Source organism: Anolis sagrei, chromosome 7, assembly GCF_037176765.1.
Source record: "Anolis sagrei isolate rAnoSag1 chromosome 7, rAnoSag1.mat, whole genome shotgun sequence".
NCBI classification, from domain to species: Eukaryota; Metazoa; Chordata; class Lepidosauria; order Squamata; family Dactyloidae; genus Anolis; species Anolis sagrei.
In genome coordinates this window covers 30,580,434-30,595,262 of record NC_090027.1, presented here as the reverse complement: position 1 = coordinate 30,595,262, position 14,829 = coordinate 30,580,434, and the positions used below count along the sequence as shown (strand labels likewise).

The 14,829-nt window shown below is 44.1% G+C and overlaps 1 protein-coding gene across 4 annotated transcripts in view; it reads right to left on the bottom strand.

Annotated features, from left to right (window-relative positions):
• Nucleotides 1-14,829, bottom strand: part of LOC132782822 (opioid-binding protein/cell adhesion molecule homolog) — a 1,106,315-nt gene that overhangs the window by 142,322 nt on the left and 949,164 nt on the right. For all 4 annotated transcript variants that reach the window (XM_060787768.2, XM_067470764.1, XM_060787767.2 and 1 more), the window contains one exon: nt 8,109-8,234. In XM_060787768.2, the coding sequence (XP_060643751.2) occupies nt 8,109-8,234 (126 nt within the window). The remainder of the gene's footprint in view (nt 1-8,108; nt 8,235-14,829) is intronic.

The window sequence follows — 14,829 nt, the reverse complement described above, 5'->3', positions numbered from 1 at the left end:
AGGCAGCAAAGGAGGCCACTACTCCGCAGCGGCCTGGTGAGGGGAGGCCACCACTCCGCAGCGGCCTGATGGAAGGGGCCGCAATGGCGGCGTCACTGCAGCTGCGACCTGGCTGCCGTAGCGGCCTGGTGGCTGCGGTCCAGCGGCGGCCTGGAGATGGTCTGGTCGGCCCAGCGGTCCAGCGGCGGCCTGGAGATGGTCTGGTCGGCCCAGCTCCGTGGCTGGTGCCGTTGCAGGTGACGATCCCTTCCTGAGCAGGAGGCAGCGATCTCTCCGGGCTACAGCGCTGGCAACGGCCCAATGATGGTGTCGGCCGCAGTAGCTGCAGCCGAGGCAGCCGCGCCTGGTGGTGATCCGGCAGCTGTGGGAGTGGCAGCGGCGTCCGGCTGGGTCCTCCCTGGGCTCAAGAGGCCCCCAACGCCGAGGCTTTCATCAAGCGCAGGCTTTCGTCAGGAACGCGGCGGCGCTAGGACCTGGGGCGGGCAAAAAGTGCTCAAAAGGCCCCCAACGCCGAGGCTTTTCGTGAGGCGCAGGGCTTTCGCCAGGAGCGCGACGGCGCTAGGACCCGGGCGGGCAAAATGGCGGCCGCGACAGAGCTCTCGTCGGGCCAGACAGAACCCCCGCAGCGATCCCAAGGCCCAGGCGGCGGCGGGACCGTCGGCCAGCCAGGAGGCCCGCTGCAGCGTTGGCAAGCACCCTCCTCAGGGCCGTCTGCAGTCACTTCTTGACCGCGGCAGCAGCGAGTGGCAAGCAGCAAGGGGCAAGGCCCGGCTGCAGGCAAGATGGCGGCCAGGGCGGCCGGGGCGGCAACCACGCCAACTCTCGCGCCGGGCCAGACAGGGCTCCGCAGTGGTCCAGGACCCAGGCGGCAGCGGGGCCGCCGGCGGGAGGTGCCCGGCAGATAGCTCACCAGGAGGCCAGCAACGCTGGTATGTATCTTCCTTCGGGGAGCCAGTCACAGTCACAGTCGCGGCGCTCCCTTCCTCCGCCTCCTGCCTCTCCCGACTCTCAGCCCTTGGTTCTTCTCAGCCCTTGGTTCTTCGGGTTCTGGGCCTCAACACCTCGTCCTTTGGTGTCGGTCTCACCACCCCCCCCCAATTTTTGATGGTTCAAGGGGGTTCTTTCCTAAGGATTCCTTAGGATTCTGAGCAGAAGGCTAGCGCAGCTCGGTGTTGTTGCTGCCGCCCGCCATCACCGGAACCGGAAGTCACACCACACCTTTGCGGTGGGTGTGCTTCGTTCTCCCAATTCCTTAGCGGAGGGCTGTGCTTCGTTCTCCCAATTCCTTAGCGGAGGGCTGTGCTTCGTTCTCCCAATTCCTTAGCGGAGGGCTGTGCTTCGTTCTCCCAATTCCTTAGCGGAGGGCTGGGCTAGATGGCCTTTGGGGAGCCCTTCTCCCAATTTCGCATTGCTTCGGAGGAGCCGGGCCCGACTCGGCGGCAGCGCTTGAGGGCCCGCCAGAGTGAGTGCCTGCCTTCCCTCCTTAATAATAATTTCTCCTCCCTATTCTACTAAATTAATAATTAAATTAAAAAAATATTGAAAAAATATTGAAAAAATATTGAAAAAATATTGAAAAAATATTGAAAAAATATTGAAAAAATATTGAAAAAAATATTGAAAAAATATTGAAAAAAAGGGCGCCATCTTTACAAAATGTTTTGTAAATATTAACGAAATTTCGTAAATACCGAACTTTTTTAAGGGAAAATTTTGTAATTATTTTAAATATCGAAACAAAAAAAACCCCCAAATACAAATCGATTTTAGAAACAAATTTTTGCGTTGTTACCCAGGCCTAATGGCTACAGTAGGATTGGCCAAAGACTGTTTTCTTAGTCCAAGCACAGTTTATTGCATTGCTTACTACATATATGCTGCTACAGCCCAAACATCTGTGCTTCTCCAGCCTTCCTTCACCACCCTTCCAGTGGCTATGCTGATAAAAATAAAACCTTACAGTAAGACAGAGGACAAGGAGTAGAAGGGCTGAGAGGGGTTAAAAATTCTTTGCAAAAAGGATCTGCATGATTGGATGCTTTCTTAGCCAAAGTGTGTGCTTGTCCTTTATTACAGTTATACATTGCAGACAGAAGACAGAATGGAAGATATTTAGTAGGGAGGTTTGAAGTAATGTATAGAGATCAGGTGCAGTTGCAAGGTTATTAGTGGAAAAAGGAGGAAGAAGGAAAATTGATGAGAGCCTTCTGGCACTTTTAGGAGACGTTCTCAGACCTACTGGGAATAGTGACTCACTGGTGTCCAATGCCAGAAGCTTTGTGTGTATGCAAAGCTTCTTGTTATGGTAAATGACCAACCTGGAATGGCTAGAACATTGGTTCTCAACCTTCCTAAGGCTGTGGAAAATGGGGAAAATAGACCTTGACATTTGGGAGTTGTAGTTGCTGGAATTTATAGTTCACTTTCAATCAAAGAGCATTTTGAAGCCCACCAGTGATAGAATTGGGCCAAATTTCCCACACAGAACCCCATACCTTGAAGGGACTCGCTGGCTGTGTTTTCTGATGGTCTTTGGTGACCCCTCTGACAACCCCTCATGACCCCCCCCAGGGGTGCCGACCCCCAGGTTGAGAAACACTGCACTAGAATCATAGAATCTGAAAGTTCTAAGAGACCTCGTGAGCCATCCAGTCCAACCCCCTGCCAAGAAGCAGGAAAATTGTGTTCAAAGCACCCCCGACAGATGGCCATCCAGCCTCTGTTTAAAAGCCTCCAAAGAAGGAGCCTACATCACACTCCAGGGCAGAGAGTTCCACTGCTGAACAGCTCTCACAGTTAGGAAGTTCTTCCTAATGTTCAGATGGAATCTCCTTTCTTGTAGTTTGAAGCCATTGTTCCACATCCTCGTCTCCCGGGAAGCAAAAACAAGCTTGCTCCCTCCTCCCTATGACTTTCTCTCACATATTTATACATGGCTTTCATGTCTCTTCCTAGCCTTCTCTTCTTCAGGCTAAACATGCCCAGCTCCTTAAGCTGCTCCTCATAGGGCTTGTTCTCCAGACCCTTGATCATTTTAGTCATCCTTCTCTGGACACATTCCAGCTTGTCAACATCTCCCTTCAATTGTGGTGCCCAGATTTGGATACAGTATTCCAGGTGTGGTCTAACCAAGGTAGAATGGAGGGTTAGTATGACTTCCCTGGATCTAGACACTATACTCTTATTGATGCAGGCCAAAATCCCATTGGCTTTTTTTGCTGCCACATCACATTGTTGGCTCATTTTAACATGTTGTCCATGAGGACAACATATAAAACTCTGGCCCTGTTTACCTCTCCGAACGTATTCTCCACTATGACCCATCAAGATTATTAAGATCGTCTGGAGAGGCCCTGCTCTCGGTCCCATCGGCCTCGCAAGCGCGTCTGGTGGGGACGAGGGACAGGGCCTTCTCGGTGGTGGCCACTCAGCTCTGGAACTCTCTCCCACTGGAGATCGGAACCCCCCCCCCCTTCTATCCTGACATTTAGGAAACAGGTGAAGACTTGGCTATCGAGACAGGCATTCGATGAATGAGTCAACACCCTGAGATATGGAAGGAGGATGATGAACAACGATTTTAGTGTAACAACTGACCATTGTAGTTATTGATTGTAATTGCTGTTTTAATGTTTTACTGTAATATGAATTATAATGTTTTATTGATTGTCTGTGATATTATGGTTGGAAACCGACCTGAGTCCCTCAAGAGAGGTGAGAAGGCTGGTATATAAAACTTTTGAATAAATAAATAAATAAATTTTTCACACATACTACTCTCAAGCCAGGCCTGTATCTTTTCATTTCATTTTTCTGCCTAAGCGGAATATTTTGCATTTGTCACTGTTGAACTTCATTTTGTTAGTTTTGGCCCATCTCTCTACTCTGTTAAGACCATTTTGAATTCGGCTCCTGTCTTCTGGAGTATAGGTTATCCCTCCCAATTTGGTGTTGTCTGCAAACTTGATGATCCTGTCTTCTAATCCTTCATCTAAGTCAATAGTAAAGATGTGGAACAGGACCAGGCCCAGGACAGAACCCTGCAGCACTCCATTCATCACTTCTTTCCAGGATGAAAAGGAAAAAAAAAATGGTGAGCACCAAAGCAAGATGACACAGCTCTGGAACCCAAGAATGGGAGTTCAGTGGAATATATGGAAAATATTCTAAAACTCCAAGTTCATAAGAAGGAAGAGGGTGAGGTTAAATGTGAGCATTTTAACCTGCTGCCAGACTTTTATTAAAAGTGGTTTGCTCATTTGGAAACTAAAATGTTTCCCACTTCATCACTCCTAGAGCCTGGATGTGTCAAGTGGGATTTTGTTCCTAAGAGGACCCAAAGAGATTGTGGAAACATTGCAACTCTGCATTTCTAGGAGGGGGTGGGTGCTGCTGACCCAATTTACAGGAGGCTAAGAGTCTCTAATCTTCAGTGTCTCTCCACCGAGTGCCTTGGGACAGAAGCAGCCCGAGACACAGACATGATGCATTGTTGTTGTTATAAAAGCGCGCTCCTTGCTTTGAGCATGTTTTCAAAGATAATCCATTCCTTTCTTTGGCTATCGAAGAAATGAGGAGCTCCTTCCTGAAAGCGCTTTTCTATTCCAAGGTAGCTGTCGCTTTTGTTTACTTAAGCACTTTTTATGCAAAGACCCTGAAAAGCTTCTTTACAAACACGGTGCTGAACAATATCCTTCGGAAGCGGAGGAAGTGCTGGAGCTGAAACAGACAGGGACTTTCAGCACATGGACAATGTGCTCATTTTCAAACCCTTTTGGCAGAGTGTCAGATGCAGACGCGGGCCCAAGGAAAATATTTGTTGGTGTGCTTGTTCACTTTTGGGGTTTACCATTCTTGAAAAACAGGGGTGTAACGTATCATCACTGAGTAACCACAGAGAACAAGTTGGACTTAATATATGTGTAGTTAAGTTAGTCTCTTGTCATCACTAGATAGCACTAGTCTCTCAGCTATATCTGAATTGGGTCAGGGGCTTCTTGTTTTTGTTTTACTTGGTCAGAGAGACAGAGCAAATTTCTCATTTCACTTCCTGACTAATATATCATCTAAACTGGGAAAGAAAACTCCTCAGGGATCAATTTCCAGATCACTCTGCAAACCACTGTCCCTTACAACAAACCCAAATACCTGCATTTCCTTCTGCATCTCATCATAAAGTGGTAATAGAAAGTAATATTGTATTCCGCCCTGTCATTATTTTGAATTAGCCCTCCGTTTTTGCAGGTATAACTTTTTATGGATTTGATTATTTATGGATTCAATGATGATTAATATCTTCAATTTAGGCATCTCAAAGTCCTCCAATGTAGCTTTTACACTGGAGAACACTGAGGTTCCTAGTTATGTGTCCTCTCAGATAAAAAAAAATCTTGTTTAAATTCATGTTTTTTTTCCACTTTAGCAAGATTGTGTACTTTTAGCCACATTTGAGCATGTTTTGAAACATAAGCCACCTTGAGTTGCCTTCGGACTGAGAAAGGCAGCAGAGAAAGGCAGTAAATAAATAAATATAATTAAATAAACCGGGTTGTTGTAGGTTTTTTCGGGCTATATGGCCATGGTCTAGAGGCATTCTCTCCTGACGTTTCGCCTGCATCTATGGCAAGCATCCTCAGAAGTAGTGAGGTCTGGTGGAACTAGGAAAAAGGGTTTATATATCTGTGGAATGACCAGGCTGAGACAAAGGACTCTTGTCTGCTGGAGCTAGGTGTGAATGTTTCAACTGACCACCTTAGAATCATAGAATCATAGAATCAAAGAGTTGGAGGAGACCTCATGGGCCATCCAGTCCAACCCCCTGCCAAGAAGAAGGAATATTGCATTCAAATCACCCCTGACAAATGGCCATCCAGCCTCTGCTTAAAAGCTTCCAAAGAAGGAGCCTCCACCACACTCCGGGGCAGAGAGTTCCACTGCTGAACGGCTCTCACAGTCAGGATTGTGACTGTGAGATTGATTAGCATATAATGGCCTGACAGTGCCTAGAGCAAACTTTTGTTGAGAGGTGATTAGATGTCCTTGTTTGTTTCCTCTCTGTGCTTGTGCTGTTGTAATTTTAGAGTTTTTTTTAATACTGATAGCCAGATTTTGTTCATCTTCATGGTTTCCTCCTTTCTGTTGAAATTGTCCACATGCGTGTGGATTTCAATGGTTTCTCTGTGTAGTCTGACATGGCGGTTGTGAGAGTGGTCCAACATTTCTGTGTTCTCAAATAAAATGCTGTGCCCAGGTTGGTTCATCATTTTTTCTGATAGGTTAGTGCAGTTGACTTGGAAATGGTTTTTGGCCATGCTTTTATATGTTTGGGGATTTTCTACACATTTTTCAGGCAAAAACATTTGAAAATCACAACTTTTAAAATCACTAAGTGTTGGAAAACTTGGTGGGATGGCTTTTGAGGGACTTCAGAGGCCAAAGAGGTCATTCCAGGATCCTTCATGCAGTGCCCAGGCCACACTTTGTGTGTTCTTTTACATGTTCCATGTTGCTAAATAATCCCTATTAAATTAGAAGTGCTGAGCATGACTAATTTGACCACTACATGACTAATTTGCCCAGTTGAATTGTGCTTCTAATATTGCAAGTTGATTTCATTTGCCCTACTACTTTGTTTTTCTGGTTCTGTATATTGTGTATTCCCTCCTGGATTCCAAGAGAATTTCTAAAAAAAAAAAATGATGACAGAATGGGAGCATGCTCACTTGCTCCAGCATTCAAACCCCTCCCCAGTTCATTTTATGTTTTCCACTTCCAATTTGTATCGCTGTTGTGAATGCATGTATTGATGAAGCAGTGCGGGGAGATAAACCTATATTTTTTTAAAAGAGAGAGAAAGAGAGAGAGGCGAACATGGCGCAACTGTGCTCAATTAGACTGAGATTCTTGCCCTACTTCACTCTGCTATATTTCATTGGTACTTGCACATGCTCTGATACATCACAACACACACACACAGAGAATCTACACAATTCTATCAATATGGCTTTGGGGTTTTTGTTTTCTTTTGCTTTTTATTTGCTTTTATTTTCCTAGGAAATGTGTGTTGGTAATTCTATAAGCAAAAGAATGGAAGATGGGTGTAGAAGAGCTGAATGCGCCAAGAGCTATGGCAAGCAGGATGTACGGTATGTTCTAAACAACATCTGGTAAACAATGAAAAATTCCTAATGCTTCATTTCTAATTCATAAAGAAAACCAAGAGATTCAGAATGACAAAATTTGGGGAAAATTCTGGAAACATGATTAACAACATCACAGTACCTCACTACCTCTGAGGGTGCTTACCATAGATGCAGGCGAAACGTCAGGAGAGAATGCCTCTTGACCATGGCCATACAGCCCGAAAAAAACCTACAACAACCCAGTGATTCCAGCCATGAAAGCCTTCGACAATACATTGAACATCACAGTAATCTGAAAAATTGTATTCTACCAGGATCTCCTCCACAATTCATAACTTGACCCTCAAATGCGAAATTCTTCAAGAGCCATTAGGTGACTCTGACCTGGCTACAACTTCAAATTGTGGCCAATCATTTGCCATATCATGAATCTAAAATAGAAAATACTCAAGAATGAGACACAACATTGCTTTAGATCACTACAATTAAGGCCATTTAAATTGAACCCATTTAAATGAAACGTCAGGGTGGACAATATGTATCAAGCTGACACATACTATGCATTTTTCTTTGCAGTTGCTGCTATTTTGTCACAAGGCAGGCCCATCATCCTCTTGCTGAAAAATATTTCTACCTGGTATTCGGTGGTCATTTGCATATCAAGTCATAACCTATGGATTTTTCATTACATGTCAGACCCAACAACACCCTCACACAATACAAAAAAAATATGAAATGGCCATACTCCGAATACCCCCACCAATGACCAATTGAATAAAACAATTTTCTATGTCTCCAGCTTTCTGTTACAAAACATATCACATCCCTTAGATTGTCCACAAAGAGGTACACAATGCAACAGAATATTAGTCTTTTCTCCCTATACAATTCAGTACTTTTTTGTCCCTCTCTCCTGGTTGCTTGTGCATGGATTCCCCATCTCCACACTTCAGAGAAATATCTTACCTTTGCCAGAGAGATGCTTCCATGTGACTGTGGGTTCTGGTCTCCCAAATGCCAAGCACAAGAGGGTTACACTGCTGCCTTCATTAACTGCAATGTCTGATGTGATATTGATAATCTGGGGAGGAACTGCAACAAGAAACATAGAAGGAAATCAGTACAAGGTCAGCCCTCCTGTTGATACTATTGACGGACCAATTCTTCTCTGCTCATTTTTTTTTTAAAAAAATCTGGAATGTCAAAAACATTACTGTCACTGAGTACAGTGTCTAAGTGCCAAATTGGATCAAAAGCAGTGCAAATCTATTTTGCAACACCTGATACAATTTCTGTTGAGCATAGCTGTCCAAACAAAAGGGGCAGTGGGGAATGAACCGTGATGGACATACTTCAGAAGACATAGCACAAATCACATTCATTACATTTCAGTTTGGGCTCAGAATCCAGAAAGGGGTTTAATTCACAACAGAAAATGGCATGAACTTGGCACCATGTTTCTGATGTCCAACCCCATTTTCTTTCTTTAGAAGTCTTTCCAGTTCCTAGCTAGTGTAGGAACACTATACACTTGGCCATCCGTATCTGTGGGAAATTGCTTTCAGGGCCTGTCACAGATACCAAAATCTGTGGAAGTTCCTTATATAAAATGCTGAGGACTGAGAATTGCATATCAATGAGCATTTCATGAATCAACCACAAGCCAACAAACCATGCATGAACTGGCTCTGTTGCACCAGCTCCACTGGCTGCTGATTAGTTTACGGGCACAATTCAAAGAGCTGGTTTTAACATTTAAAGTCCGGAACGGTTCTGGCCCACATTACCTGTCCGAACGTATCTCCTGCTATGAACCATCACGAAGCTTAAGATCACCAGGAGAGGCCCTGCTCTCGATCCCACTATTATCACAAATATGGTTGGTGGGGACGAAAGACAGGGCCTTCTCGGCAGTGGCCCCCGTCTGTGGAACTCTCTCCCTAAGGATATCAGGTTGGCCACCTCCCCCCTGTCCTTTAGAAGACAACTGAATACCTGGCTCTGGGGCCAGGCGTTTGATTAGAGGCCAGCGGCAAGAGGAAAAGGAAATTTGGAAATTTGGATTTTGCAATCTGGATTCTCCCGGCTCGGCTTGGTTTTACTGGCACGTTAATCTATTAATTTATTGTTAAATTTTACTGATGATGTTGTATAATGTTTTAAAATGATTTTATTGTGAATTGTATTTTTTATGGTATTTATGCTGTTAGCATCCTCTGATGCTCATGTGAAGGGTGGGATATAAGTATATGAAATAAATAAAATAAATAAAGAGTGAGCCACAAACAATCCCATGCTGGTTGCTCCAGCCAATACACTTTGTTAATTTTCAAATATTTTTGAGCCACAAGTAGGGTAGATTTGGAGATGTGGAATCAGTGGATATGGAGGACCTACTGTTTACTGAAAATGTTTTGCAAAGTGGTAGACACATCAATACATGACATTCTGAAACTACTATATTACATGGTTGAGCAAATGATGAGCACTGTTTCCATCATCTCCAGGCTGACGACTGCTTGTTTAATTTTTGAAAGTAGCCACTTTCATAGATTGGGGTTCATTACCACTTTATTGAGATCATTGGTGCTTGCTTATAAAGCTATTGTCCTCCCAACCCTGCTATATGTCTGCGAGATGTGGACTATCTACAGACATCATATGCAACTCCTGGAACAATTCCATCAGCGCTGCCTCCGGAAAATCCTGCAAATCTCTTGGGTAGACAAGCGGACAAATGTCAGCGTGCTGGAAGAAGAAAATACCACCAGCATTGAAGCGATGGTCTGCCATCAATTCCGCTGGACCAGCCACGTTGTCCGGATACCTGACCATTGTCCCCCAAAGCAGCTGCCCTACTCTGAACTCAAGAATGGAAAAAGGAATGTTGGTGGACAGGAAAAGAGATTTAAAAATGGGCTCAAAGCCGACCTTAAAAACTCTGGAATAGACACTGAAAACTGGGAAGCTCTGGCCCTTGAGTGCTCCAGCTGGAAGTCAGTTGCAACCAGCAGTGCTGTAGAATTTGAAGAGGCATGAATGGAGGGATGTGCTAAGAGGAAGGTGCGTCAAGCCAACCCCGACCAGAACTGCCTTCCACCTGGAAACCAATGTTCTCACTGCGGGAGAAGATGCAGATCAAGAATAGGGCTCCACAGTCACCTACGGACCCACCGCCAGCACACTGATCCTGGAAGACTATCCTACTTGGACAACGAGGGATCGCGTAAGTGCAAGTGAATTGAGATTATATAAGAAGGGGAGATTTTGGGAAACTGGGTACAGGGATGTTCCAAATTAAGTGCAGATATCAGAGCTAATTCACTCCAAGTTTCCAAGTGCTAAAGCAGCAGAAATGGGGCAATAGATGCTCCCATAGCTATCCCATCCTCTTTTTATTTTCATTGAACCTTAAACATCCCTTTAAAATCTCAACAAACTCATTAAAATTAAGATCGACTTAAATGCAAATATTTTATTGGCTTGCTTATTTAAAATATAAACAATCTTTTAGGTCTCTGATGTCAGTATACAGCAACACTTAAAACTAAAACACATAATAAAACAGTGAACAACAATGATCTTGATAAGATTAAAATGCACAGTTAAAATCAGATGGCATTGTGTACCCTATTGCCCTAACAAATGAAAGCTATTTATAAAAACTACAAGGAACCGTTCAAAAATATGCGCACAAGAATGCATACAAAGAGGGAAAGAAACATCACCATGTCATAATAAATGCATATGTTGCATGAAATATATATGAACATGAAATGGACAACATGTGTCTATGCATTTGAGAAGGAGGAAGGCCCCCGTGTTTTACATGCCACCCATCAATTTTTTACTTAGCTTATCACACTCAGGGGCCAAGACATTTTAAAAACTAGCAGTAAGAGTAGGTTTTGGTGTTATCTGCAAACTCTCTGTTTTCCTAGCCCCATCTTAGTTTGGTTGTTGTTTTAGTTTTGTAGCCATGTAAGAATATGGATGAGAATAAAACCCATCCAGGTTAAGCCTCCATCAACTCCAGTGAGAGTAGCCAGTGGTGAAGGATGTTGGGCATCCAGTAAGGTTTGGCAAGCTACATGATGGTGACCAAATATAGGCTCCCGGGTGGCACAGCAAGTTGAACCACTGAGCTGCTGAACTTGCTGACCAAAAGGTTGGTGGTTCAAATCCACAGAGTGGGATGAGCTCCCGCTGTTAGACCTAGCTTCTGCCAACCTAAGTAAAGGTAAAGGTTATCCCCTGACATGAAATCCAGTTGTTTCCAACTCTGGAGTGTGGTGCTCATCTCCATTTCTAATCCGAAGAGCTGGCATTGTCCATAGACACCTCCAAGGTCATGATTGCATGGAGTGCCGTTACCTTCTGCTGGAGCGGTACCTATTGATCTACTCACATTTGCATGTTTTCGAACTGCTAGCTTGGCAGAAACTGGTGCTGACATCAGAAGCTCACACCACTCCCCAGATTTGAACCTGTGACCTTTTGGTCAACAAGCTCAGCAACTCAGTGCTTAACCCACTGCACTACCAGGGGCTCCTCTCTGCCAACCTAGCAGTTCAAAAACATGCAAGTGTGAATAGATCAATAGGTAGAACTTCTGTGAGAAGTTAACGATGCTTCATGCAGTCATGCTGGCTACATCGCCTTGAAGTTGTCTATGGACAACGCCAGCTCTTCAGCTTAGAAATGGAGATGAGCACCACCCCCTAGAGTTGGACACAACTAGACTTAATGTCAGGGGAAGCTTTTACCTTATTGAGGCCATTTCTATCTTGAGCCAAGATCCATTTTATCCTCCCCTGGATCTTTGTGGGCCACACAGACCTTCAGAACCCTTATCTTGTCCAAATGTTTCCAAAATGGCAAATTATACTCTGCAGAGGCTCCCCAAAGAGACATGACTTGTCATTTAGGGGATTTCGTTTACTGTAATCTATCATTTGGAGGGAGTCTTTAGGACATATGGGGCACATGTACCTCATGGGCTACATTTTCCCCATCCTGATCTATATCATCCTTTTTTTAATCTATCTGTTTCTCTTCGGATGAATTATAGCCAGCATTAATCAGATATTTATTTATTGCGTCAGAAGCAAATTGGGGGTACAGTTATAATGTATTTAAAAGCACAAAGTTAAGATCTTGGCATTATATTAAATGTCCCAAGTCACCCAGTCTTCTGTGTGCCCAGGGGGGAGTTTCTCATCAGGTATCAACCATTAGAGATACTGGGACATGGTATGAGGGACATGAGAGAAGGCTCCCCGCAGGATCGTAACACATTCATGTGTACCCTGGGCAGCGTCTGTATATTTATTTTATTTATTTCTTTATTTATATACCGCTTTTCTCAGCCCTCAGGCGACTCAAAGCGGTGAACAACATCGATACAAAACATCATGAGACAAGTATAGGGAAATTAAAACAATTATAACATAAATCATTAAACATCAGAATAACAATAATTAGCGCCTCAACAGTAAAATCAGAATCCAGTCTCATCATCGATTATTCCATTCCTATGTTCAATTACACTGTTTAATCAAATGCTTGTTCGAACAGCCAGGTCTTCACTTTCCTCCGAAACGCCAGGAGGGAGGGGGGCCAATCTGATATCTGCAGGCAGGGCGTTCCACAGCCGAGGGGCCACCACTGAGAAGGCCCTGTCTCTCGTCTCTGCCAAGCAAGCCTGTGATGCAGGCGGGACAGAGAGCAGGGCCTCCCCAGATGATCTTAGTGTCCTAGTCGGTTCATAGGAGGAGATGCGTTCGGAGAGGTAAGTAGGGCCAGAACCGTTTAGGGCTTTATAGGCTAATGCCAGCACTCTGAATTGTGCCCAGTAGCAAACTGGCAGCCAGTGTTGCTGGCGCAACAGAGGAGTAATATGCTCCCTGAGTAGACGGCTGATTCTCTCACACCAGAAGCAATTTGCAGCATTAATTAGGTTGCCCAGCATTTACATATTTAATTTAAGGCCCACTATTCAACCAAATGGTTCACACCCTATATTAAAACTGTTTGCATCCTATATTGAAACTATAAACATTCTAAAATACAAACGTATTTTATCACAATTAAAAGCCCATCAAAACCTATCAATTGCACTACCCCAGCCAATTAAAAAATGATGCCCTGTTTAAATAGAAAGATCTTGGCCTATGAGAATGATGAAAGAATATAGTCAGATATATCTGGAAGGCACTATGCCATGAACGGATGGTCTAGATTATATAGATTCTGTGGTACAATTCTGGGAAATAGCATGTAGCTATGAATGTAAAAATTGGTTCCAATTTTCTCTCTCCTGTTCCTTCTACTTCGCTCCACCCCAATAATACACCTTTTGTTTTAACTGCAAAAAAGAGAGATTGGGAAGGAGAGATAATGTCAAAATATCTTAAAATCTCTGAGAAAGAAGTAGAAAGTGTAAAAATACTTTAGTTTTCAATCTATTACTTTGGCAATATAATGCAGAGCAGATTTAAAGGACAGCTTGACGCCTTATGGAAAGATGAAAAACAACCTATGGAGAGGAATGATTCAGCCTTTTTGAATCTACATTTCCCATATATTTCTGTTCACTGGTTCTTTATTACAAAGGACATTGGCGCGAAAACATGTTCTTGAAGGATTCATCTGTGTCTCTACTGTTTATTCCCCACCTGAATCATAATCTCTTGTTTGTGCCTTCACAGTTGGTTGCTATGGAAGTTATTATGTCCTTGGTATCTCACTTTCGCATCGCAACGACTGTAAAAGGAATAAGAATCTGGTTCAAGGAGAAGGTGGGTCCCCTTCTAGGCTCAGAGTAAGGTCCGTCCCTGGAACTGCATCAAGAGCTCCACAAGAGCGAAGGGCTTTCTTCGGTGTATATTCAAATGAAGGAGATTATCCAGGATTACAAGAGCAGACATGGAAGATAAAGTCTGCCTTCACCGCAGGCAAGGTGAGCAGCTAGCCAGCTCTAACAGGGGATGTAAGACAAAACAAACACAACAGCAGCCACCTCCTCCTGATGAGGAGGATTAGACTTGGCTTTCAGGTGTGACCCTCTTTTAAAGGGACACCAGCTAAAGAACTGCACTTTAACACTGAGGCCCATAACTCCATAGAGAGAATAAGGAATGTCCACCATAAGTTCAGAGAATGACCTATCTACTAGTGGCACTTAAAGCTGGGAGTCAAGGAAGGAGGTAGGAGAGGAGAAGACCTCACAGTCCTTGCCTCTTGGCATAGCAATTTGGAAGGCTGAAGTACCAAATGTTTCACTCTTGGAGGGTCTCTCTCTCTCTCTATTGCAATATTCTGTCTTTCCCTGGAATCTCCCATTTTCTTTATTGAGGGGTGGCATGTATTCTACGGACAGTCTCATCACTGTTTTGGATCCTTCACCCTTTTGCTATGAAAGAAAGGGATCATAGAATCATAGAATCAAAGAGTTGGAAGAGACCTCATGGGCCATCCAGTCCAACCCCCTGCCAAGAAGCAGGAAAATCGCATTCAAATTACCCTTGACAGATGGCCATCCAGCCTCTGTTTAAAAGCTTCCAAAGAAGGAGCCTCCACCACACTCCGGGGCAGAGAGTTCCACTGCTGAATGGCTCTCACAGTCAGGAAGTTCTTCCTCATGTTCAGATGGAATCTCCTTTCTTGTAGTTTGAAGCCATTGTTT